The sequence below is a fragment of the Furipterus horrens genome, unplaced genomic scaffold (genome assembly GCF_987537825.1).
Source record: "Furipterus horrens unplaced genomic scaffold, mFurHor1.1.pri manual_scaffold_6, whole genome shotgun sequence".
NCBI classification, from domain to species: Eukaryota; Metazoa; Chordata; class Mammalia; order Chiroptera; family Furipteridae; genus Furipterus; species Furipterus horrens.
The window spans coordinates 150,266,331-150,291,207 of NW_028327176.1; the positions used below are offsets into that span (position 1 = coordinate 150,266,331).

Consider the following 24,877-nt stretch of genomic DNA (forward strand, 5'->3'; position numbering starts at 1 on the left):
ATTTATTTTTTGTCATGTCCTTATATACTTTTATAGATAAAACCACATCAAGACCCTCCTTTTTTACTTTTATCAGTCATTATGTGACTCTCACTCTTATCCTTTCATTTCTCCCTGGTCTTCAGAATTGAATTTTCATATTCCACTGGTCTCCCTTACCTCCTATATAATTCCATGTAATTGTTTTTCTTTTTTCTCCCTTTCTGCCATTTGTATCACTCAAGATGTTCTCTACTATTTGTATTATTGGCTATTTCATTTAATTTTTCCTATTCCTCTGCTAATTTTAATTGCCTTTCTTTATTGCATTTTAATGGTTTTCCTTTTCTTATGTACACAATATTGATCAATATTTATCTCTTTCAAAACATTCTAAGAATAGGAATTGTAATTTAATTGTATACTCATAATTTTTTTCGTTAAAAATTCTAAGAACATAAAATATCTTTAAATGTACCTTTCTTTTCAGGGTGATGTTGCAAATGAAGTGGAAACTGAACAGATACTCTGTGATGCTTCTGTGATGTCTTTTACTGCAGGAAGTTATTCTTCTTATGTGCAAGTTAGAGGATCAGTTCCTTTATACTGGTCTCAGGACATTTCAACTATGATGCCTAAGCCACCTATTACGTGTATGTGGAACAATCTTTTTAATCGCACTTCTTTACCCACAGTTAGAGATCGTTGATTATTTTCATAGAAATCTCAAATGCTTATGTTTTGACAAACTTTTAGCACTGGAAAGAAGATAATTTAGAAGATATTTCTATTATTTTCATGCAATAACTTTATTTTTTCTATAATTTTGACTGCTAGTAAATTATTTATATTTCACTTCAGAAATTTAAAAATGTTCAAATTCAATAAATACATGAAAAATGAGTGCCTTGATAAGCTCAATAGGAATTTGGGAAGTGAGACTACTGGATTAGTTGAATTGCATTTCCATAAACATGAAGTAACAAAACAAAACCACATACTTTTATTCTTGCTTTATAGTTTCCATTCTGGTATTTACTCATCATTTTTTTCTCCTTAGTGGATCAGGCAGATCCATTTGCACATGTGGCTGCCCTTCACTTTGACCAGATGCTCCAGAGGTTTGGCTCCCCCATCATCATCTTGAATTTGGTGAAGGTATGATGTGCTCACCTTTCTGGTTATGAAATTCAATCACACTGGACAGCCTTTTCCTCAGCACAGAAGGGTTTGACAAGCTTGCTCTACCTTTCCCCAGAGGAGAGACTTGTAGACTCTGCCTACTGTGATTGCCCACTATGGCTGAGCCGTCTGAGCTGCTGTCCTTCAACTTCTGCTCCCCTGTGGCCTCTTCCCTATGTTCCTAGCAGAATCATTGATGTGTTTCCAAGGGAAGAGTGTGATGCTGTGTGTCAGTCTCCTGACTTCCTTGGGTGAAATAGATATGGGTGAAATTCTGCCTTAGTTTCCAGGATAGCTTGGAGAAGGAAGCATGAAGACCAAACAGCCATAGCCAGTCCTTGATACAGCCAGTCTCCTTGACAATCCAGAAGCTCTCCCGGGCAAGTTAATACATGGTAAGAAGACCTAAAGGCTAGATGCAGAAATTAGAATGCTGTTGTGGCTCATGAATCAGGTGGACAGAGCGTTGTCATGGCCTCATAGTTCTATGCTTCCCTGTCAGAGTACACTAGCTGGTCACCACTATATCTTGTGTGTCAGTAGGCAAACGGGTCAAAGACGTAGGATGGAGGACAGGGAGGCCAGATAATAAATTGTATCTGTATTTACTGCAAGTGAGCGAATTGAAAGAATCTCAGTCGGCAGCCTACAGAGTGTGGAAAACAAGGGTTTTGTTACTGTGGTGGCAGTGGCCAATAGCCAAGGAGTGTCTGAGATTATTCTGAGAAGTTGGGTAATAAATCAAACTCAATCAAAACCCAAGAAGTCCTGTGTTCACTTAGTCCATTGTTTAACAAGTATCTTTGAAAGTGTTCTTTGTGTCAACGCAATCATAGAAACCGTTCCCGCCCTCACAGAGCTAACTGTCTCATGGAGGAGGCTGTGCGGTAATGCAGGGTCAGTGGTGCGCCGAGAGCTCAGTGTTCCCTGAGGAAGTGATACATCAGTGCAGCCGAAGGGAGAGGCAAAAAGCGAAAGAATAGTGTTCAACTCAGGAGAGTGGGTACAGAGGCCCTGAAACAGGAGGAGATACGTGAGTTTTAGGAAGGAAAGGCCTGTTGGCTGCGGCCCAGAGACTGAGGGCAGGAGAGCCTGTTGTGAGATGAGGCTGCAGAGAGATGAATCTGGTCTTTACCCCGAGAGTAATGGAAAACCACTGAAGATTGTGCATCGTTGAGAGGATTGTGAGTAGATTTATGTTTTGAAAACATTATCCTAATCTTTACATAGAGAACAAATGGATTGGTGCAAGGCTAAAGTCAATGCTAGAAGACTACATAGGATGCTATTATAATTATTCAGTAAAGGGGTGACCCTGGCTTGTTCTATGGTGGTGTGGTGGAGATGCAAAGGAGTGGTTAGAGGAGGTAGACTCAGTGAAGGGCAGGGTTTAGGCTGAGGGAGAGGGAGGTATCAGGCTTGATTCTTAGGATTTTGATTTACTCAGGTGTAGGAATGGTGATGCCATTCACTGCCCCAGGAAACACCAACTCAGCCTTGGGGGGAAGATGGTGAGCATGGTTTGGTGAGTATGTGTATCTGAGTCCTCTAAAAGGAGATGGTGAGCAGGTGGTCAGTTTGTGAGGTGGAAACTCAGAGGAGAGGTCTGGGCTGAGATTTGATTTTTAAAGGCATGGGCGTGGGTGGGATGCCCATGCGGCGGTTATAGAGTGAGAAGAGGAAAGAGCCTTCGGGCCAGTCTTGCAGATCTCCAACTCCTACTGTCCAGTTAGAGTGGTCTGAGTCTGTAAAGCAGTCAGAGAAAAAAACAGACAAAAGTAGGAGGAAAACCAAATGAGTGTTGTGTTATGAAAATCCAGAGAAAACCTGTTTCTTGATGAAGGATGTAAGTGGTCAGCAGTGGAAAATGTGCACAGGTCAGGTAAGATGAGAAGGGAAGAAATGTTCATTGGTGCTAGTGACACGAGGGCACTGACCGAAGCAGCTGAGGTGCAGGATGAGAGGGAGCAGTGGTGGCAGTGAGCACCTGGTGAAGAATGAAGAGGAATTGGTGTTTTATCACTTTTTAAAAAGAGATCAGGCCCTGGCCGGTGTGGCTTGTTTGGTTGGAGTATTGTCCCGTGGCTGAAAGGTGTGGGTTTGATCCCTGGTCCAGACACATACGGGAGGCAACCAGTCGATGTTTCTCTGTTTTCCTTCCTCTCTCTGTAGGAGCAATGAAAAAATGTCCTCAGGTGAGGATGAAAGAGAGAGAGAGAGAGAGAGAGATCATGATGTGTTTAAATGACTGTGGGAAGGATCCATTTGAGATCCTTGAGGAGAAGTATACAGCGCAGGAGAGAAAAGGGATAATCAGTGGCATCATGTAGTTAGGAAAGGAGGAAAGAAGAAATCCGAACCACAGAGGGAGGAATCGTGTTAACAGGATTACAGAGAATAGTAAGGGTGCGGGGTGTGTGTGTGTGTGTGTGTGTGTGTGTGTGTGTGTGTGTGTGTGTGTGTGTGTTTATCAAGGGAGTGCAGGAATGGTGCGTGTGTGTGTGTGTGTGTGTGTGTGTGTGTTTATCAAGGGAGTGCAGGAATGTGGCCTGAAGTGTGTGTGTGTGTGTGTGTGTGTGTGTGTTTATCAAGGGAGTGCAGGAATGGTGCGGGTGTGTGTGTGTGTGTGTGTGTGTGTGTGTGTGTGTGTGTTTATCAAGGGAGTGCAGGAATGTGGCCTGAAGTGTGTGTGTGTGTGTGTGTGTGTGTGTGTTTATCAAGGGAGTGCAGGAATGTGGCCTGAAGTGGCCGGGCTGAGGGGAGGAAGGAGGTGAGGAGGGGAGGCCTTGGGCAGTGAGGCAGTCAGCTTCATTTTTTCCATTGTTGCTCTTTGGTTTATGAAATTATTGCATATTACCAGGGATTGACTTTGTAAGATAAATCATCCAGATATTAAATACATCATTTTCTAGACTTTTGCTTACATTAGTTCAGAAATTTCATTTTCACGTCTCTCCCTGTCACCTCAGAATAATATATATGGCAATAGCTGAATAATCTATAACCTCAGCCTAGTATTATTGAACACTAGCTATAGTATCCATTATTCAAAAATTAAATCATAATTTTAATTTTCTCAGATGTAAAAATAAGCTAAGTATCTGTTTATCCTAAATTGATATAACACTGTTGTTAATCAACTGTTTTCTAATTTGATTTGTTTATCTGTACAAAAGAGATACCCTTTTTGTTTCCACAGTGGTTTTCTAACTAAGTTCATGACAACTGAAAAGTAATCACCATGATTGAAACCAGCGGAGACTTATTTTGATGCTGGTGGTAGTGCCTTGGTGGCCATACCAAAGTCACTGTTGCTGAATTACCTGTTTTGTTTGTTTGTTTGTTTCTAAGAGAAGACCTATCAGTATGACAATAAAAATAGTTAAACTTTATTAATACTTAACCATGTTCCAGGTGTTCATTATCATGTTTTATCTCATTTAAACTTCACATTAATGCTTCAAAGGAAGTGCTATTGTTACCACATTTTATAGGTAAAGAAATGGAGGCCTAGAAAAGTTGAGAACCTTGCCCAAGGCCACATGGCTAGTAAGTGGCAGAGCCAGCTTTCCAACCACAGAGCTGTACAGTAATGCACTAGCCCCTCCTGGAAGAGAGGCAGTGTAATATCGCTAGAAGGTACAGCAGGCAGGAGGCACAGTAAGGTTTAGTCCCATGAACGCCTCTCAGCTTCAGTTCATTCAACCACAGCATAAAAAGGATAAAGCTACCTGCCTTGGCTACCAAACAGGGTATTTTGTGAGAGTCAAATTTAAAAACATGTAAAGGCTGTAAAAGCACTCTCTGCTATGCCAGTTTGGGGATAATCCATCCAGACCCAGTTGATATGTGTGGTCCTTAGATGGCTGGAGTTTGGGGATTCCCTTCTTCTGGTTCTTGGGGATTCTTTTCTGCAAAAGTGGTGTGTGAAGGGTGTAGATCAAGGCTGTGGAGGGTGAGCTGGGCTTCTTGGGGTTGCAGAATGTTACTAGGATGAAATCTGATCTCCTTGAGTCTGTGGAGCTCATTATCTATTGACTTAAATTCAATGAAGTGTGTATTTCTTTGCATTTATATTATTTTAATGTTCATGGGTAGATTTCATTTCAGTAGATTTAAGACTTGGACTTTTTGTCTTATTTTGACTGAAAAGTGAAAATGTTAAGTGTGTTCCTCTGATTTAAAATAATTAGAACACTGTTTAATTTTTGATAAAGGAACGAGAGAAAAGAAAGCATGAGAGAATTCTGAGTGAAGAACTTGTAGCTGCTGTGACATACCTCAACCAGTTTCTACCTCCTGAGCACACAATTATCTACATTCCCTGGGATATGGCCAAGTACACGAAAAGGTGATACATATTCATATGTCTGCTTGTGATATTTTCCTTTAGTGTGATGTAAAATAGCAGAAAGATGATCTCTATGGTAAAGTAAGCTGCTCTTTTAATTTCTTTCATGAACCTGCTGAGGGGCTGTTGAATATTTTAATTAATAGACTAACTTTTTTTGCCCACTTTTTATGCCACTTACAAGTTCTCTTTGAAGTAGCTACTCATTTCTGAACATCTCTGCTTCACCCTTTTTCCTGAAAGGCACTCGCTTCACTTTTTTCTATTCTATTCTCTCTCCCTGTGGAGTCACCAGCTCTGATACCTCTTTCAAACGATCTCGCTTGTGGATGAACCTGCAGTAACTCCCGAGTGTTTACAGTGAATCTGAACTCCTAGATGTAATGTTAAAGCCCCGTCATCTGGTTGGTTCCAGGATGTAATAACTTATTTATTCCCAGGTCTGTTCTGTTCCTGAAAAACTGGACTTGGTTCTCTGCCCCCAATGTGGCAGCCAAGGTCCATTCTTTGTTCCTGTTCTTCACCCACTCCTTTCCTCCACTTCTCCCAAGGGTGCTTTCCCACCTCTGTTACTTGTCACCGTCTGATTCAGAACATCTCTAAGGAACTTTCTTTCATTAACCTTGAATTGCCTTTTTACTCATTTACTAGGCATTATACAAACAGTAGGTTTATTTGAGGTCTTTAAAAAAATATTACTGTATTGTTTTGCACTTAACTCATTATACCTTTTTCTAAATCATTTTATGTAGTTAAATATACACACACAGTTTTCTTCACCTGCCACCTGCACTATGCATTGTGCTCTCTTCACAGTCATTTTTGAATGCATACTGACTTGAATGACTTGATTCTTGAGGAGTGGAAGGCTTTGGGTAAAGCTCTTGCAGGGATGTAATGTGTCAAGAGTAAGGCTTGCCAATAGTTGATATTAAATTGCAGGCCCTTAATGTCTCTTTGCACAAAATCTTGTTACTTATTGAGTATAAATTAGAGTCTAGAGATTGCTACAGGGTCCCTGATATCATTTCTATAGACTTTATTTACTTTAGATATAAGGATAAATAAGTATTAAAATTTGGGTTCTTCTCACTTTTCTCCTTCCTCGCTTCCTCAGCAAACTGTGTAATGTTCTTGATCGACTCAACGTGATCGCAGAGAGTGTGGTGAAGAAAACAGGCTTCTTTGTAAACCGTCCTGATTCTTACTGTAGCATTTTGCGGCCAGATGAAAAGTATGTATGATTTTTAAAAACTTTAAATAAATCAAACGATTTTTCTCTGTGGATTAAAATATTCTAAATATGAGCAGTTTGTACTACTTAAAAGATGGATGGATTTATTCCTTTGGGGAGACAAGCTGCACATACATAATGAACAGTCACTGTGGGTATCAGATTCCCTCAAGTGGTTATACAAGGTCTGTTTGGAAAAAGTGTAGCCATTGTTAATATAGTGAGAATGATTTGCATAACATCAATGTAATCTGGCAGCCAAGGAGAGCAGACTGGAATGCGCATGCGTGAACAATGACGACTTCACTATATAGACAGTGGGGGTGGCAGACACCATTTAGTGAGCATGTGTACTGTGTGGCTGTCACATTAAAAATGACTGAGCGAGTAGACCAACAAATCTGATCAGATTTTGCTTTAAGCTTCAACATTCCTCCATGAAAACTATTTGGATGATTCAGAAGGCCCCAGCTAAGGGCAACTGGTGATGGGCAGCTTCATCACAACAATGTGCCTGCTCATGCATCATGTTTCATGCAGAGTTTGTTGGCAAACATCAAATCACCCAGGTGACTCAGCCCCACTACAGCCCAGATTTGGTGCCCTGCAACTTCTGGCTTTTCCCAAAACTAAAATCACCTTTGAAAGGGAGGAGATTTCAGAGTGTTTATGAAATTCAGGAAAACACGACTGGACAACTGATGGCGACTGGGAGAACTGTGTGAGGTCCCAAGGTGCCTACTTTGAAGGAGACTGAGGCGTCATTGTCCTGCATATAATGTTTCTTGTATCTTGTATCTTCTTCAATAAATGTCTCAATTTTTCATATCACATGGCTGGATACCTTCTAAACAGATCTCATATACTTGGAATGGAAACCATGGAATCTTTATATCTTGCTTCATGAAATAAACATTACATAAAATATTTCTGTAAAGTAAAATTTTCTGCAATGAATTCTATTTTTCAATATTTAGTAGGAGCAGGAAATATTTTTTCCTTATAGACTAAATAGTAACATTTTGATGAAAATAATATTTATCATGATACTGTAGTTAATTATTTGCTTACAAATCTTTTTTCATTGCCATTATGTACCAAAATATTTTGTGAGCTTCTTCAGATCAAGGATCCATGTTTTATTTACTTTTTAAGGGACCAGTATTATATATTTTCAGCACTTCATTTTCAGTTAACAAAGCTAATTATAATGGTAAAAATGCAAAAAACAAACAAACCCCAAAACCCAACCTGCTAATAGGGTGTATGTCTTTAGAGGTAATCCTTTTTTATAGTTTGAAATTTATGGCACCTGTAATGGAGAGTTTCTAAGACCACTACTAAGCACAGTGATTGACCAGGCACAGTGATTCACTAGGAGATCTCTCAAAGGACTTAGCGTATTATATTCATGGCTATGATTTATTACGGTCAGAAGATATGAAGCAAAATCAGCAAAGTGAAAAGGCACCTGTGAATTGAGCATCGACCTGCGAACCAAGTGTCGCTGGTTTGATTCCCAGTCAGGGCACATGACTAGGTTACACGTCAGGTCCCCAGTTGGGGGCGTGAGTGAGAGGCAACCACACAGTGATGTTTCTCTCCCTCTCTTTCTCCTTTCCCCTCTCTCTAAAAAAATAAACAAACAAACAAACAAATAAATTATTTTTTTTTAAAAAGAAAATGCACCTGGACCAAGTCTAGAGGAAATCAGACACAAGCTCCCAGAGTCCTCTCCTAGTGGAGTCACACAGAACATGCTTAATTCCTCCCACTACTTGTTGTGACAGGATGTGTGAAATGTTGCCAACCAGGACAGATTATTGGACATTCAGTGCCAGGTTTTTGCTTTTGTTTTTAATTGCAGGCTGGTCCCATAGGGAGTCTGCTTGGCATGTACCAAAATTCCAGACTCCCAGAAGGAAAGGGGATATTCAGCAAAGCCATATTGTTTCTACAAACAGTTTAGACCCAGTGAGCCACTCTTGTCTGTTCTGGGATGGCGAGAACCCAAGTTCTCAGATGCCGGCAAACGGCCAACCTTGTAAGCAGGCCTTTCTGAGGACAGCAGTCAGGCCTGCTAACTCTTCTTTGCACTGCATCTTCTCTTAAATAATAAAAAAACAAATTAATATCATTATAGAGTACCTAGAACATATCCCCATGCAGTTTCATTAGCCCATGGAGAAGAACATAAGTAAGGAAGGAAAATAATAAAGAAGCCTGCAAAAACAGCTGAAGGAATGAGGAAAGCTGGAGGAGGTACAGAATCCTTACACTGAGGGGAGAAGGATTAGGCTTGGAAGATTTTAATAGGAAGATGTTCTGTAACTATTACTTATCTCTGTAGAAACCAAGCAAGAAATCAGCTTAAATTAAAGCAAGAGAGGTTCTGGTGGAACAAGGGTGTCAGGATGCCACAGTGTGGAGCCCTGGGACAAGTTCAGATGCTCCTTTCCTAGGCTCTCTAAGGAGAGCATGGATAGCCTTCCATCTCAGTGTGCATTTAACCTACCCAAAAGGATGAAAGTGACAGAATCAGCTGATTATGTTGGTGCATTTAGCTCTATTCATTTGATTCTCAATAAAGATCTAGTAGCAAATATGAGTACAGATTATACTATCAAAATAATTTTTTAAAAGCATGTATTTTTAAACAGGTGGAATGAACTAGGAGGATGTGTGATTCCCACTGGTCGCCTGCAGGTATAAATGACATTACATTATTATATTAATGATGAATAGAATCTGTATGCACAGTATACGATGTTTTCTGAAAGCAACCATTGAGAGTTATACTTCATATTTAATGCAGAATTATTAATAATTTGGGAGTAATTTTTAAAAGCCTTACTGCTGGAGTTTAACTCCTAAAGGATGTGCAGCTAAAATAATAATGGCCACAGATTTTAAAAATATATTATACATTTTATTATTGGAATAGAAACATAAACAAATATGGAAAGAATGAGTTAGAATGACTTTGGAAAATGAGCCAGATATAATCACTATATATACTAATTATGCTTTAAGAGTGATAGGACCTCAGCCCCTGAATATTTGGTTTGTACATTGGGGGGAAAAGCACATATTTTACTAATTGGGAGATGTGGAAAGTGTTAGTTACGTGTTTTATCTTGGTAAACTATAAAGAAAATTCCAATACAGACTAGAAGGTGTAATGATGCTGTTGCAGCAATAAGTGAGCAGCAGCTGTGGCCTTTCATAATCTAAGAAGTGTTCATCGTTATTTGTTCAGGAATAATACCCTGCCTGTAGCTTTTCTTTTACTTCTTAAAGAAAGGAACTCTTAAGTAGGATGGAAGTTGTTTTGGTGACTGAACAGTGATTAAAAGTCTTAAGGTGTCTGTCCTTAGACTGGTGTTCTTCGAACCAACTGTGTGGACTGTTTAGATCGCACCAACACAGCACAGTTTATGGTGGGAAAATGTGCTCTGGCTTATCAGCTGTATTCCTTGGGATTGATTGACAAGCCTAATCTGCAGTTTGATACAGATGCAGTCAGGTAAGCCTTATTTTCTGCCTTTTGAATGCTGGTAATGACAGAAAGCAAACCTGATTTATAATAAGGACTTCTTTGAACTCATTTTTACTTTTAGCTTCTCAAAAATTATGTTGCTAATTATGCAAGTTAATTCTGTAGTAACTATTTCTAGTAAATACTTGTGTATTATTGCTATGGACTTTTGTATTAATTATCAATAAACACTGTGTTCTTTAGAAAATTCCAAAGTGCTTTAAACAAATCCGAACCAGTGGGTTTAAAAAAAAAGACAAGTCCAGACTACATTATGAAAAAATAATAATGTGTCTTCATACATTTTGAATTAAAAAATAAGACATATAAAAGATTGATTCTTCATTAAGTATGTTTTTCTTCACTGTCCATTGGATCCATGGCATTGCATGAAGTCCAGTTTCTTGAAAGTACAATGATAGCACATACTGGTCATCTGAGATAGTCAGAAAGGCTGTCAAGGGAAGTGATCAGCTTACAAGTAGCTGGATCCACAGATATCACAGCACTGAAAGTCTTTAACAGTCACTTGAAGAAACACAGGTTTCAAACATGTATTCCCAGGAAAGAATATGGTTTATCTGTCTGTGATCAGAGCATGTCCTCCTTTTCAAAAGGCACTTCAGATAGAAATGAAAATTCTGCCATGGGAGATAAAATGATCTGGCAGGCTGCAGAAAGTTAGGCATCCTTTTTTTTTTTTAGATTTTATTTACTTATTTTTAGAGAGAGGGAGAGAGAGGCAGAGAGGGAGAGAGAGGCATTAATGTGAGAGAAAAACACCGATTGGTTGCCTCTCACATGCACCCTGACCAGGGACCAAACCCACAATGTGTCCTGACTGGGAATCAAATCAGCGGCCTTTTGCTTTGCGGCATGACACACAGCCAACTGGGTCACACCAGTCAGGGCAAGTTAGACATCTAATAAGTTGAGAACCATCTTGGTCCGACTTTGTTGGGTTATGTTTTTGGTGCCCTGCTGCATTTTTAGTGTTTTCTGTGTCTTTTTTGCTTATTTGGTTATTACTATAAAACATAAAGTATTTTGCATTTGTACTGATCTTCAAGATATTGAAGAGTCTACTTGAAAAAAATGGCTCAGAGGATTTATAAAGTAAAAAGACTTGTTTTTTTTTTTTACTTTATAAATTCACTGTGGCTAAGTGAATAATGTGTACTACTTTTTCTAAAATTCTTTCTTTCTTTCCTTCTTTTTGCCTAGGTTATTTGAGGAACTCTATGAAGATCACGGAGATACCCTGTCCCTTCAGTATGGTGGTTCTCAACTTGTTCATCGTGTAAAAACTTACAGAAAGATAGCACCGTGGACCCAGCACTCAAAAGATATCATGCAGACCCTGTCTAGATATTACAGCAATGCTTTTTCAGGTAATTCTGGAGTATTAGGCATTTCTAAGACTTATCTCAATGTGTATTTTTCTTCTTATATGTATACTTTTTTTTTTTTTAGCTATCTGACTAGTAAAATTCAAAATTAAATGTTTTAAAAGTTTACATAAAATAGAACCTGTCTCTAAGAAAGTACTCAACAAACATTTGTTCAATAAATGCATTAATAAACTTAGTATTTTAAATAAGGCATGTTTGGATTTTGCCACCCATAACTGGAACTTTTACATAATGCAAAATACTTTGATCCCTTGGCTTCTGTCTCTGTGTTTCTGCTTGTGGTATGTAGATAAAAAAATTTTGAGGGTATTGAGTCATTATTTTTAAAACAGGATTCATAGCCTTGACAGTTGTCAAGTATCACTGAGTCATTTTCTTATTTTGTGACTTGTGAATACTAAAAGTAACAGGCTGTTACAATGGCACTTTTCCTGCCTCCATTCTGATGGGATTTCCAACACAACAGATGTCACAGGGCAGAGTGATTGTGAGGCAGATCCCCACGCACAGAATTTATAGGAACATGTGCAGTGACTGAGTCTGTGAGTCTCAGACTCTTGACCCAGATCAAGGAGAAAGAAGTTTATAGACTGCAGAGAAGAAAGATTGCTAAAGACATTCTCTGAATTGAACTGTTGCCATGCAGTGATGTTGGTACCCCTACTCCTTCACCTCAAGGTCAGAGAGAGCAGGCTTCAGCAGGACTCAGGGCCAGCTTGATGGCGTGTCCTACTGTTGGAGGGTCCCCATAGAGCTGTTGGCTTTGGACTGCTGGTGTAGCAAGGCTGAAGTGGAGGGACGGGCTGAGGAGAGGGCTGCCATGTTGGAAATGGCCTGCCCTCCTAGAATTGGTTGGGCCAGAGGGTCCTTGAGTGTTTACTGGTAACCAGATGTAGGCTCATTGGGGACAATGCTGGCATGGGGTTGGCCTGAGTCCTGATCAGAGGGACCCTAGCAGTAAGAACCAGGAGGTGATCCCTGGATTCCTAAGGAAGGAGTTGCAGGGAACTGATATAAAAAGATACATGTGCCCACACTAAGGGAACTAACTACAAGGGTCCCCAGAGATGATGGGAACCTCTTAAGTGGGCATGAAAACATCCACAAGAGTCATCTTTCAGCATTTTTCATGCCCAGGGAAAATACAAGGCCAGTTTGCCATACTACTGTTTAGGTCTATTAGTTTTCTCTGCTGTGTAACAAATTACTAAAAATTTAGCAACTTAAAACAACATGCATTTATTATCTCAGGATTTTTGTGGGTCAGAAGCCCAGGCACAGCTTAGCTGGGGATCTCTGCACAGTGGCTTACAAAGCTGCAGTCAAGATGTCAGCCAGGCTGTGGTCTTATTTAGAGGTCTGACTAGGGAAGGAGGCGCTTTCCACTCATGTGTTTGTGGGTAGAATTCAATACCTTTCAGTTCCTTGTGCAGTAGGATTCATAGCAGCTTACTTCTTCACAGCCAGCAAAGGAAAGAGTCTCTAGGATGAGTCTGCTAGCAAAACAGTGTTATATAACATAATAAAATCATTGGAATGTTGTCGCATTCCCTTGCTATATCCCATTGCTCAGAAATAAATCATGGATCTCACCCACACCAAGGGAAATCTGTATCAGTGTAACATAAACCAGAGTCCACTGTAGACCTTAACAGTGTTTAGATATTCCTCTTTATGCATGACTCCTTGAACTGGGTTTAGGGACTTAAAAATCAAAGTGTATTATTTTGAGCAAAAATTAAGACTTAGGCAAATAGAATTTAGAGAGTCTAACCAGTGGCATAAGTTTAAATTCTAAATTTATTAATTCTAGAAAATATTAAAGTATACACATCATCCTTTATTATACCTACTGCTCTGGTACCTGGTGAAGATACTAATATTATTGATGTATTTCTACTGGCTACAATACATGTTGGATGGACTCCAATGGGCTACATTGCATGTTGGAAGTAATTGATTATTATCAATAGCTAAAAACAAAATTACAAATGGTTCACTTGGTTTTACAAATGAAGAACAGTTTTAAGGTGATCTCTCTACAGGCATTCTCACTGCTATGCTGCATTGTTTTACTAGTTTCGTAGGGCTTCTGCAATGAAGTACTACAAGCTGTGTGGCTTAAAACAAACAAATGTATTATCTCATAGTTATGGAGGCTAACAGTCAGAAATTTAGGTGTGAGCGGGTTGTGCACCCTCTGAAGGCTCCAGGGGAGGGTCCTTCTTTGCCTCTTGGCTTCTGAAGGTTTCTGGTGGTCTTTGCTTACAACTGCAGCACTTTAATTTCTACCTCTGGAAATACATGACATTCTCCCCTTGTGCCTGTGTCTTCATGGTGTTCCCCTAGGCATCTCTTTCTTATAAGGACACCAGTCATACTGGATTGTGGCCCAGCCTAGTCTAGTGTGACTGCGTCTGAACTTGATTATATCTGCAAAGACCCAGTTTCTAAATAAGGTCATATTTACGGGTATTGGGGCTTCAGACCTCAACATATCCTTTTGGGGCCACAATTCAATCTTTAATAGTTGTGTGTGTCATGTGCCAACACATGCATTATCCCTCTGGGCGTGTATTACCATGAAAAAAGTTTAAAACTGCCCTGATGGAAAGGGGCATCCACTCTTCTGCCCTCCCATCATCGTTGTACCTGTAATGGGAGTTATTATTAACACTTAAAGACCAAGTAATTTGTTTTTTAATAAGACTAGAGGACAGGGAGAATAAGAGTGTAGCTATAGATTTAAAAAGCAAGAAGTACTAGTAAAAGATAGAAGATGATCATGAAATAGTGACATGTATATAATGGAAAGGCAAAGCACAATTATGTAGAACTGAAAGAGGAACAACTATAACAGGAATTACTTTATGAATAATGTGTTAAAATAGACTTTTGAGAAGCATGGTGTCATTGGGGGTGTACAATTTATTTTTAAATTACAATGGATATTGTACAATGCTAATTTATATAGCTATTTTCTTTCAAACACTCAAGATAACTGTGTAAAACTTAATTAATCTCCTCAAACAGGAAGATAATTGAAATTAGATTGTTAGGCATTTTATCATTGGTTTGAATAGACAGATTAATGCTATATGGACAACCCACCTGTCTCACTTTCAGACTCATTTTAAGAACTGGTCCTTGAGGCTTAATGTAGTAGCATGCTCTGCAGTTTGTGTCTAAGAAGCACCTTTTGGATTCTAATATAACTGGTTACATAGTCAGGTAGAGGATGCCAGCAAAGAAAGAAGAGTTACCTAGATACACTTTAGATGTTAGCAAGAGTTTTATAATAATCATAACTGCATGAAGGACTTTGTTAAGCTCTCTCTAATTTTTTTTACATTTACATTTTGGTAAGCCTGAGTTTTGGAAGGGAAGCTGATGAATTTAGATTCTATTACAAGAGAGAAAAAAGGGATACCCATAACAATTAATAATAGATCCGCTGTGTAGACGTACATCAATATATACATACACACATACAATTTAGACATAGTGAGTGTGTGTGTATTTATACATGATGGAGACTCATATCTTCCTCAAACAGATTTTTATTTTTTTTTCCCCCTTTGGAAACAGAAAACACATGTTAATTTACGCAACATAACCCACAAACAAGTCTCTAAATCTGTAAGACTGTCTTATTGGAAAGACATCCAGTTGCAAGGCATTTGACATTCTTCTTGCCTGTAAATTAAACATCTTTGATGATACCACAGACATAGTTTAACTTTCAAATGAAGACAAACTTTAAATGAAAATAACTTTAAAGACAGCTTCATTACTTTATAGTCTACCACTGAGCATTGTGATTTTCCTTGAATCACAATTTTTCTCCTTAAGATTACCCTCCTTGTCATTAAATGGACTGCATTAAGTCTATTTTTAATTTATCCTGTTCATTTGCATAAACACAACAAGAGCAGCAAATGATCACTTATGATCTTTAGTTCTGCTTTGCTGGAACTTACACAAGGAACATATAGTGTGACCTTCAGTCTGTCCTTCAGGGCACAGAAGCTGAGCCACATACCTGCCATTCAGCCTTGCCTGTAAACACCTGTCTTTTCCAAGTCCTTCGGGTTTTCCATTGTGCCTTAAGGCCCCTTGTAGCCATCTTTCAGAAAAACAACCTTCATTCCTTCCCTGGAAAGATTGCCGAGGACTGCACAACCAACCAAGGTACCAGGCCTTTTTTCTCATGGGCTTTTATTACCTTCGAAAGTCAATCATAGTTCCTCAGGACTTTTTGGTAATAATCAGAGCCCAAGCATGTCTTTTTTGGGCATGACATTCCAGTCAAAGTCTTGGTAAAAAAAAAAACAAAAACCTCTATTAACAACTGGTCTTATTAATTTTATACAAAGAACATTATGTCATTACTTCTTCAGAATGCCAAATTCTGGAGGGATCAGATAGGGAGAAAAATATAGTGTGAAGGGAAGTCCTTGTCCTTCTAATATTTTCTGAAATTGCATTTCCATTCTTTATGTTTTCTTTTTTTCCCTCACTAAAAATTTTTTTGTTTGTTTTTCCATTACAGTTGTCCCACTTTTTTTTCCTCTTGCTTCCCCGCACCCTGCCCACCACTTCTCCCACATTCAGTCCCCACCCTGTTGTCCATGTCCATGGGTCACTTATACATGTTCTTTGACTAGACCCTTCCCCTTCTTACCCTCTTCTCTCCCTCCCCCCACCCCCTTGTTACTGTTAGTCTGTTCCTTGTTTACATACCTCTGGTTCAATTTTGCTCATTTATTTGTGTTGTTCATTAGTCTCCTGTAATAGGTGATAGCATAAAGTTTTTTTTTTTTTCGTTGCCTAGCTTATTTCGCTAAGCATAATTCTCTCTAGTTCCATCCATGTTGTTGCAAATGGTAGAAGTTCCTTCTTTCTTTCTGCTACATACTACTCCATTGTGTAAATGTACCACAGTTTTTTGATCCACTCATCTACAGATGGGCACTTAGGTTGTTTCCAGCACTTGGCTATTGTAAATAGTGCTGCTATGAACATAGGGGTGCATAGGTTCTTTTGACTTGGTGTTTCAGGGTTTTTCGGATATAATGGAATTGCTGGTTCAAAAGGCATTTCCATTTCTAGTTTTTTGAGGAAATTTCATATTGTTTTCCATAGTGGCTGCACCAGTCTGCATTCCCACCAGCAGTGCACTAGGGTTCCTGTTTCTCCGCATCCTCGCCAGCACTTGTTTGTTGATTTGTTGATGATGGCCATTCTGACCTGTGTGAAGTGGTATCTCATAGTGGTTTTTATTTACATCTCTCTGATGGCTAGTGATGTTGAGCATTCTTTCATATGTCTATGGACCCTCTGTATGTCCTCTTTGGAGAAGTGTTTGTTCAGGTCCTTTGACTATTTTTTAATTGGGTTGTCTGTCTTCTTGGTGTTGAATCATATAAGCTCTTTATATGTTTTAGAGCTCAATCCCTTGTCTGAGTATCATTGGAAAATATAGTTTCCCATATGGTTGGTTCCCTTTTCATCTTGCTGATGTTTTCTTTTCCTGAGCAGAAACTCTTTAGTTTGATGTAGTCCCATTTGTTTATTCTTTCTTTTATCTACCTTGCCTTAGGAGATATATCAGTGAAAATGTTGCTATGCAGGATATCTGAAATTTTCCTGCCTATGTTTTCCTCTAGGACTTTTATGTGCCACAGCTTACATTTAAATCTTTGATCCATCTTGAGTTTATTCTGGTGTATGGTATAAGTTGGTGGTCTAGTTTCATTTTTTTGCACATCCCTATCCAGTTCTCCCAGCACCATTTGTTGAAGAGGCTCTTTTCACTCCATTTGATGTTCCTTCCCCCTTTGTCAAATATTAGTTGACCATATAGTCCTGGGTTTATTTCTGGGCTCTCTATTATGTTCCATTGATCTATACGTCTGTTCTTAGGCCAATATCAGGCTGTTTTGATTACCGTGGCCTTGTAGTATAGTTTGATATCAGGTATTGTGATTCCTCCTACTGTGTTCTTCTTCCTCAAGATTGCTGTGGCTATTCTGGCTCTTTTTTGGTTCCATATAAATATTTGAAGTATTTGTTCTAGGTCTGTGAAATATGTCATGGGTATTTTAATAGGGATTGCATTGAATCTATAAATTGCTTTGGGTAGTATGAACATTTTAATGATGTTGATTCTTCCCATCCATTAACATGGTATATGCTTCGATTTATTCATATCTTCCTTAATTTCTTTCTTCAATGTTCTGTAGTTTTCTAAGTACAGGTCTTTTACCTCCTTGGTTAAGTTTATTCCCAGGTACTTTATTTTTCTTATTGCTATGGTAAATGGGATTTTTCTTTTAGTTTCTATCTCTGAAATTTTATTGTTGGTGTACAGAAATGCTTTTGATTTCTGCATATTGACTTTGTACCCTACAATTTTGCCAAATTTATCAAACATATTTTTTTTAAAAAGCTCACAGCGTAAAGACTTTAAAGCTCATTTTGCATGGAAAACAGCAAGTACAGGAAACTGTCAGGATGGTGTCACCCAGCATTATGCTGGTGCTGTAAGGCAGTGGTGCAATTTCTTTTTACTCGTCACTGAAGGAGGGACATGCCAGAGAGCATGCTGAGCTGAGCATTTTGGTTTATCAGAAATAGTGAGTTAGCCTTCTAAGGTCATCCTTCTAAAAGCTGGTTTGGAGTGATAGGCTGTGTATGGCTATAGCAAAAAGAAGACAATTCAAAAATGTTTTACTTTAATATTTTAAATAGCATTAATAACAGTCATTAAAAACCAACTATTCATCTCTCCTGCAATTAAACGTGACAAGAGAAAATCTTGTAACTTATTACTCTCAGTTTAAACTCACTGCCATTCTCCAAAGGACACTCAAAACAGCCTCACATGCTACATTTTTCTAGTATGTCCATTCTCCCACTCTCCAAAATGACCATTCTGTACCTGTCCTCTCTCCCTAAACCTACAGCACCCCAGTTTCAGCCGAAGACCTTGCCTCATACTTTGCTGAGAATCTAAGTCATTGTGAACCCCATCTTCATCTTATCACCAAATGCAGAGCCCGTCCTTATCTGCACCCATACTTGTTCCCTTATATTGTATGAGAGTGGCCGGAGTGTCCCTGCCCCATCTCAGGCCAACCCCTCCACTGTGCTCTGAATCCCATCGTTTCCTGTGGTCACTGTACATCATGTTTCTCCCTCTTTACTGCCTCTTTCCCATTAGCATAGAAGCACACTTCAGTGTATTCCTTCAAACCTTCCCTTCTATCCTTAATTTTACATCCTGTTTCTCTGCATAAACAAAACCTCTTGAAAGAGCTATCTGCCTGCCTTTTCCTCTTCTTATAGTCCATCTTCTCCATCTGCTTCCCTGGGCTTATGCCCTATCATGCCCCTGAAACTGCTTGTCAAAATCACCAGCAGTCTCCACAGTGCCAAGTCCCAGTGGTCACTTTCCTGTCTTTATGTTACTCTGTCTTTCAACATCTATTATCACAGCTGAATCATGTCCCTTCCCATTGTTGATTTCAGAGACCACTTTATCACAAACTTTAACATTGCTATAATATTATAATAACAGGTATTTATTTTAGCTCCAAAATAAAGTTTTTGGCCGAATAAAAAGAACTGTTACATTCAAGCCTGATCTATTTAAATGCAATGCATAATAAAACTGGTTAAGGTTTAGCTGTTTGAATGGAGTTTAAATGATATAAAATATTTTTTCTTTTAAAACATGATTGAGCACAGAAATAGGTCATCATTTTATCCTACAGAGAACCTACTTGTTTTAAGCTCTTGTCCTTATGCAAAGTACTTCTGCCTTCCTGAGGGTGATTGTCTTATTTGCTGTCAAAGGTAGCCAAGAAAAAATCCTCAGGTTCATGAGGACTGGTGTAATAGTCCAAGCTTAATCAGTAGGCATCAACTCCACAGCTATATTTTAAGTTAGAGCAACAGCAGTGCATTCAAGAAGTCTTTATTATGATCCTTTGAAAGAATATCTTTTATTTGGTTATTTTTATCACATCGTACATTTGATTATATTGGCTTAAAATTAAAGGAAGCTACTCTTAGGTTGAAAGAAACTCCTTGAAAACATGGCTGAAAATGGAAATCTTCTCTAGATAGAATTAAGATATTTTGAGGTACCACATAGATGAATTAATAAGGGCCATTAAACTATTCAAGAAACATAAAGAATGTAATTACTATGAAAGCAGTACCTTTACTTTTGCATTGTGTAAAGAGGGTACAATAATGTCTGCATCATTTAATATTTGATGTTTTCTCCCAACAAATGACAAAAAGTCCCCAAATATATTTGGCATATAAGCACCTGCCTTTTATATATTAGTGTTATCCTGAATGGGAAGTACTATTTTAATGGAATACTTCCTGTGGAAATACTAATAATTCACTTCAAATACATGTTTGATGTATCATTTATTGTTTTTGCTGAAATGACCGAATAGCCCAATGAGAACAATGTTGCTAATTTCAGATATATCTGTGTTTACAACTGCTGTTGGAAGAAAATTGATTTCCTCATAATGTTACCTTATTTCAAAGGCAGTCATTACCGCTGTGCTATCTTTTGAGTTCTGTACTCATTTTCAGAAAGAGGTTATTATTTGTATTGTGGATCTCTTCCCCAAAAGTGAATACACAGGGCTCAGAGACAAGAGTGGAAAGAGGAAATGAGGGGGAAAGAATGAAGGATGCTAGGGAGAAGACAGTGCAGAATTGGAAGGGTGGTTCAGGGGCTCGCATTAGTGCTTCTCTTTTTTATCAAGATTTATTTAGAAAAGGAAGAGAAAATACAATATTTATATATATTCATGTACATATATTTACACAGTCGGTAATTTTGGAGTGATTGAATGGTTAGACTGAGGCTGTTATCTGTGCCCATTCTGCCTTCATTATCAGACAGAAAAGCAAATGGGCCAGTTGGGAAGGGGAGGGGTGGACAGGAAATGTTGTAAACATATTCTATGCTAAAGAAACAGAGACTAGCTTTTCAAGGATTAAAAGTGGAAACTATGCAGAACTAACTTGTTCAATATCATGCAATAGAATATGGGTAGTAATTGGATTATTTTACTTGTCTCCAATGTCTCTGCTTGTCCTTGCAGTTAAGTGGACATGTATTTGTTTCAAGAAAATAAACAAACGGTGAGAATATATTTTATTTTAAAAATGAAATCACTATGGTATTATGACACTATGGTGTTATGAGTCATTCAAAATTCAAGAAGCAGTTTATGTGCACTGTCCTCTATATTATAAAAGACAGGGAGTAAAAGGAAACATTTTGAAGCAAATTTTGAATTCTGCTCAAAATCGTGGTGACTGTTTTAGATTTTTGTGTGTATGACTTTTGAAGTATAAATACTATTATTTTCAAAGGTATATTCTGTGAAATCAGTTGTTCCCTTATCCTCCTGAGAAAACATTCTCTGAGTTGTTTATGTCAGCAATGGAATTTCTGAAATACTTATTTTTGCTTTTTAGATGCTGATAGACAAGATTCCATTAATCTCTTCCTAGGAGTTTTCCATCCCACTGAAGGAAAACCTCATCTCTGGGAACTCCCAACAGATTTTTATTTGCATCATAAAAACACGATGAGACTTTTACCAACAAGAAGGTATTTTTCTTTCTACTCTACTTAATGTAAACTCAGATTTGATATTATTTTGAAAATAAGATACTTTTTTTGGTGGGGGTGATAATCACATAGGCTGAAGTCATCAGTCTTTCTACATGTTTACCATAAGGAATTTAGTACTGTTAATGTCCTGATAGTGGCTTTAGGAAATTGTCATTAACAATTTGTGTTTTGCATTTTCCATAAGATAAAATGTTTCAGAACTTCATTAGTGAACAGATGTTGTAGCCCCACTAAACATTATTTTTGAGTCCGTCTTACAAATGTAGAACTCTAAAGAATGCTAGGAATCAGTCTTTGGTTTCTCAAGTGTGGTGTCTAAGCAGCATCACTTAGGTATTCCTTCCTCCAGGAAGCACAACCGACTCTTGGTGACATTAGTAAAGACAGGAATCAGAACAGTGACATTAGTGGGAGGTACCACTCCTGTCATTCCTACCACTTAGTTTGGGCTTTCTAGAATCATTCACCAGTACAGGTTATTTTGATGACAGTTAAATTGGTATTAATCATCTCAAAACAAATGAACTATTTACCTGAAGCATTTTAACAGGGTACCCTGTAGTGTGGGCCTCAGGGTCAGGTAGACTTGAGTTGGAATCTATGAATTTGTGTGACCTTGGACTGGTTACTTAATCTTTCTTCTGGTCTGCAAAGTGTATATGACAGGACACACCTCACAGAGTTATTGTGAGGGTTTAATGAGAAAACTCTGTTGTGTTTTTAATAGAGGAGTCATATACTAATGTAATAAATTTTGCCACAAGAGCAAAATTTTCACATAAACGAGGTTGGAGCCTGGTTCATTCTGCTCAGATGTCAAGTTCTCTTTTGTAATGCTTTTCTCTCCCAGCATCAGTTTGATGTAGCCCTTATTTTGTGCAGCGATGCCTCCCAAACACCACAGGGTTCATTGACGGTCTGTGCTAATTATGTGGAAAGACCACAAACAACTGGTGAATTAGCAAATGCTGATGTTACAGCTATTACCAAATTCTGTGTCACTCCAGGAATCTTTAAAATATTAAGGAAGTGACCCTGGCCCAGTAGCTCATTGACTGGAGCGTAGTCCAATACACCAAGGTTGCAGGCTCGATCCCTGGACAGGGCACATAAAAGAATTAACCGGTGTAGACCCAAAACCGTAAAAATCGCAAATGAAAACATAGGCAGCAAACTCTCAGACATTGCTTGTAGCAATATTTTATTGGCTATATCTCCTCAAGCAAGGGAAACAAACAAACAAAAAAAAAATAAATGGGACTATACGAAATTAAAAAGATTCTGAACAGCAAAGGAAATCATCAACAAAATAAAAAGACAACCCACAGAATGGGAGCCAATACATCTGATAAGGGGTTAATAACCAAAATTTATAAAGACTTAAAAACTCAACACCAAAAAAACCAAACAACCCAGTTAAAAAATGGGCAAAGGGCCTGAATAGACACTTATCTAAAGAGGACATACAGATGAAAAGATGCTCAACATCATTAACCATCAGAGAAATGCAAATTAAAACTACAGTGAGATACCATCTCACACTTGTCAGAATGGCTATCATCAATAAATCAGCAAACAAATAGCTGGCAAGACTGGAGGAAGGGGAACCATTTTGCACTGTTGGTGGGAATGCAGACTGGTGCAGCCACTATGGAAAACCGTATGAGGATACCTCAGAAAATTAAAAATGGAACTGCCTTTCAACCCAGCGATCCCACTTTGGGAATATATCAAAAGAACATAAGCACCCCTTTGTTCATTGCAGCATTATTTACAGTCACCAAGATATGGAAGCAGCGCAAGTGTCTAATAATAGATGAGTAGGTAAAACAACTATGGGATGTGTACACAATGGAATACTACCCAGCCATAAAAAAACAGAAAATGTTACCCTTTGCAACAGACAGTATGGGTGGACCTGGAAAACATTATGCTAAGTGAAATAAGCCAGTCAGAGAACGACAAATACCGTATGATTTCACTTTCTACTGCAAAGATTAGCTAGAATATTATAAGTGTAAGTTAAACCATTGCTTACCTTGAGTGACATAACTGAGGCAGGCAGTGTTGGAGCAGCTTGTGGGAATAAAAGGTAACTAGTGTTACATCCATTTTCTTAAAAAAAAAAAAAAAAGCGAAACTGAAGTGCAGAGAGAATGTCTTGACTGAAATTATTCAGCTAGTCAGATGATTCTACAAGCCTGCTACTGAAAATTTTGATAAACCATTTCACATCATTCCCCTTCCTAGCTTTCATGAACTTTGATATTGCATTTCCCCCCTACGTATCCATTTCATAGAATTTGATTTAGAATTAAGTCCATTTTTTGGAGAGAAGGCAGTTCAGGATTCTTTCAGATTCTCTGGTCATAGCACATGAGTGTTCTAGTAGAAATCCAGATGATTGAAATTCCCTCCCTTACTCTGACTGGCCTCTGTGATCAAGTAGTGAATATTTACAATTAGAGATTAGCAGGGTTTATTCTAGTTTCTGAGGGAACTTGTTGTTTAGGACTATCCATTCACTTAATGACTTTGCTTAACTCTTTTGTTTAACTACACACAGAGACCCATACACACAGAGCAGAGGAATCTACTCTCAGATAACTACGTGCAAGAGAATGTTGGTTGTGGGATGTGAGTTAAGGCCCCCTGCTCACTGGGTAGCAGAGTAATGCAGGCACAGTCCCTGGGGAGAGTAAACAGCAGCTCACACAGTCTGGCAGAGTACACCCAAATCATTTTTTTTTTCCTTTTTTTTTTTTTTTTTTTTAATTTAGAAGTACATCAGAGCGTCTCGACTCTCAGATGTGTTTCTGGCATTTTTGTAGACCTGTGACATAGTTGAAACAAGAAAGGGGTTGGGACAAGAATTAACATGTTGAAGACTTACTGTGCCAAAAACTTCACAAACATTTTTAAAAGAAAAAGAAATTAACTTTGACATCTGATGCAACATCTTACTATAGACCATACAACCCCGTTTATCCAGTAAATTGTAGAAAACCAACATCTACATTTGGTTCATATTATCCTTTTCTTTTTTTTTTTTTTTATAGTTATACATACTGGTGGACACCAGAAGTAATAAACCATTTACCACTGCCTTATGATGAAGGTAGGTATACTGTTTCTCTTTTAGTTTTATATACTAAGATATTTTGGAATTATTCCTAAGTGAGCTCAAAGCACTAAATTCTTTGCCTATAATTTTTTATTAGAAAGAAATGAATGGCTACTGAGTACTATGTTGGTGTTACAATAGATAAGCTAAGATACAACATTTTAGCTTTAAAGGGCAGGGATTGTGTTACATTTCTTTTATCTAAGTTGACCAATATCTTGTATTGTGTCTTACAATTATTAGGTACGTCCCCTAAATATTTGGAAGATACATTAGTTTGTCGTTTTATTTTTTAAGATTTTATTTGTTTATTTTTAGGGAGAGGGGAAGGGAGGGAGGGAAACATCAATGTACAAGAGAAACATGGATTGGCTGCCT

At 38.2% G+C, this 24,877-nt stretch overlaps 1 protein-coding gene across 2 annotated transcripts in view; it reads left to right on the plus strand.

Moving 5' to 3' along the window:
• Positions 1-24,877, plus strand: part of FIG4 (FIG4 phosphoinositide 5-phosphatase) — a 107,168-nt gene that overhangs the window by 43,515 nt on the left and 38,776 nt on the right. For both annotated transcript variants that reach the window (XM_090279747.1, XM_090279746.1), the window contains 9 exons: positions 470-632; positions 1,040-1,137; positions 5,379-5,512; positions 6,630-6,746; positions 9,407-9,452; positions 10,124-10,272; positions 11,509-11,675; positions 21,216-21,351; positions 24,435-24,493. In XM_090279747.1, coding sequence (XP_090135873.1) covers positions 470-632; positions 1,040-1,137; positions 5,379-5,512; positions 6,630-6,746; positions 9,407-9,452; positions 10,124-10,272; positions 11,509-11,675; positions 21,216-21,351; positions 24,435-24,493 — 1,069 coding nt within the window. The remainder of the gene's footprint in view (positions 1-469; positions 633-1,039; positions 1,138-5,378; positions 5,513-6,629; positions 6,747-9,406; positions 9,453-10,123; positions 10,273-11,508; positions 11,676-21,215; positions 21,352-24,434; positions 24,494-24,877) is intronic.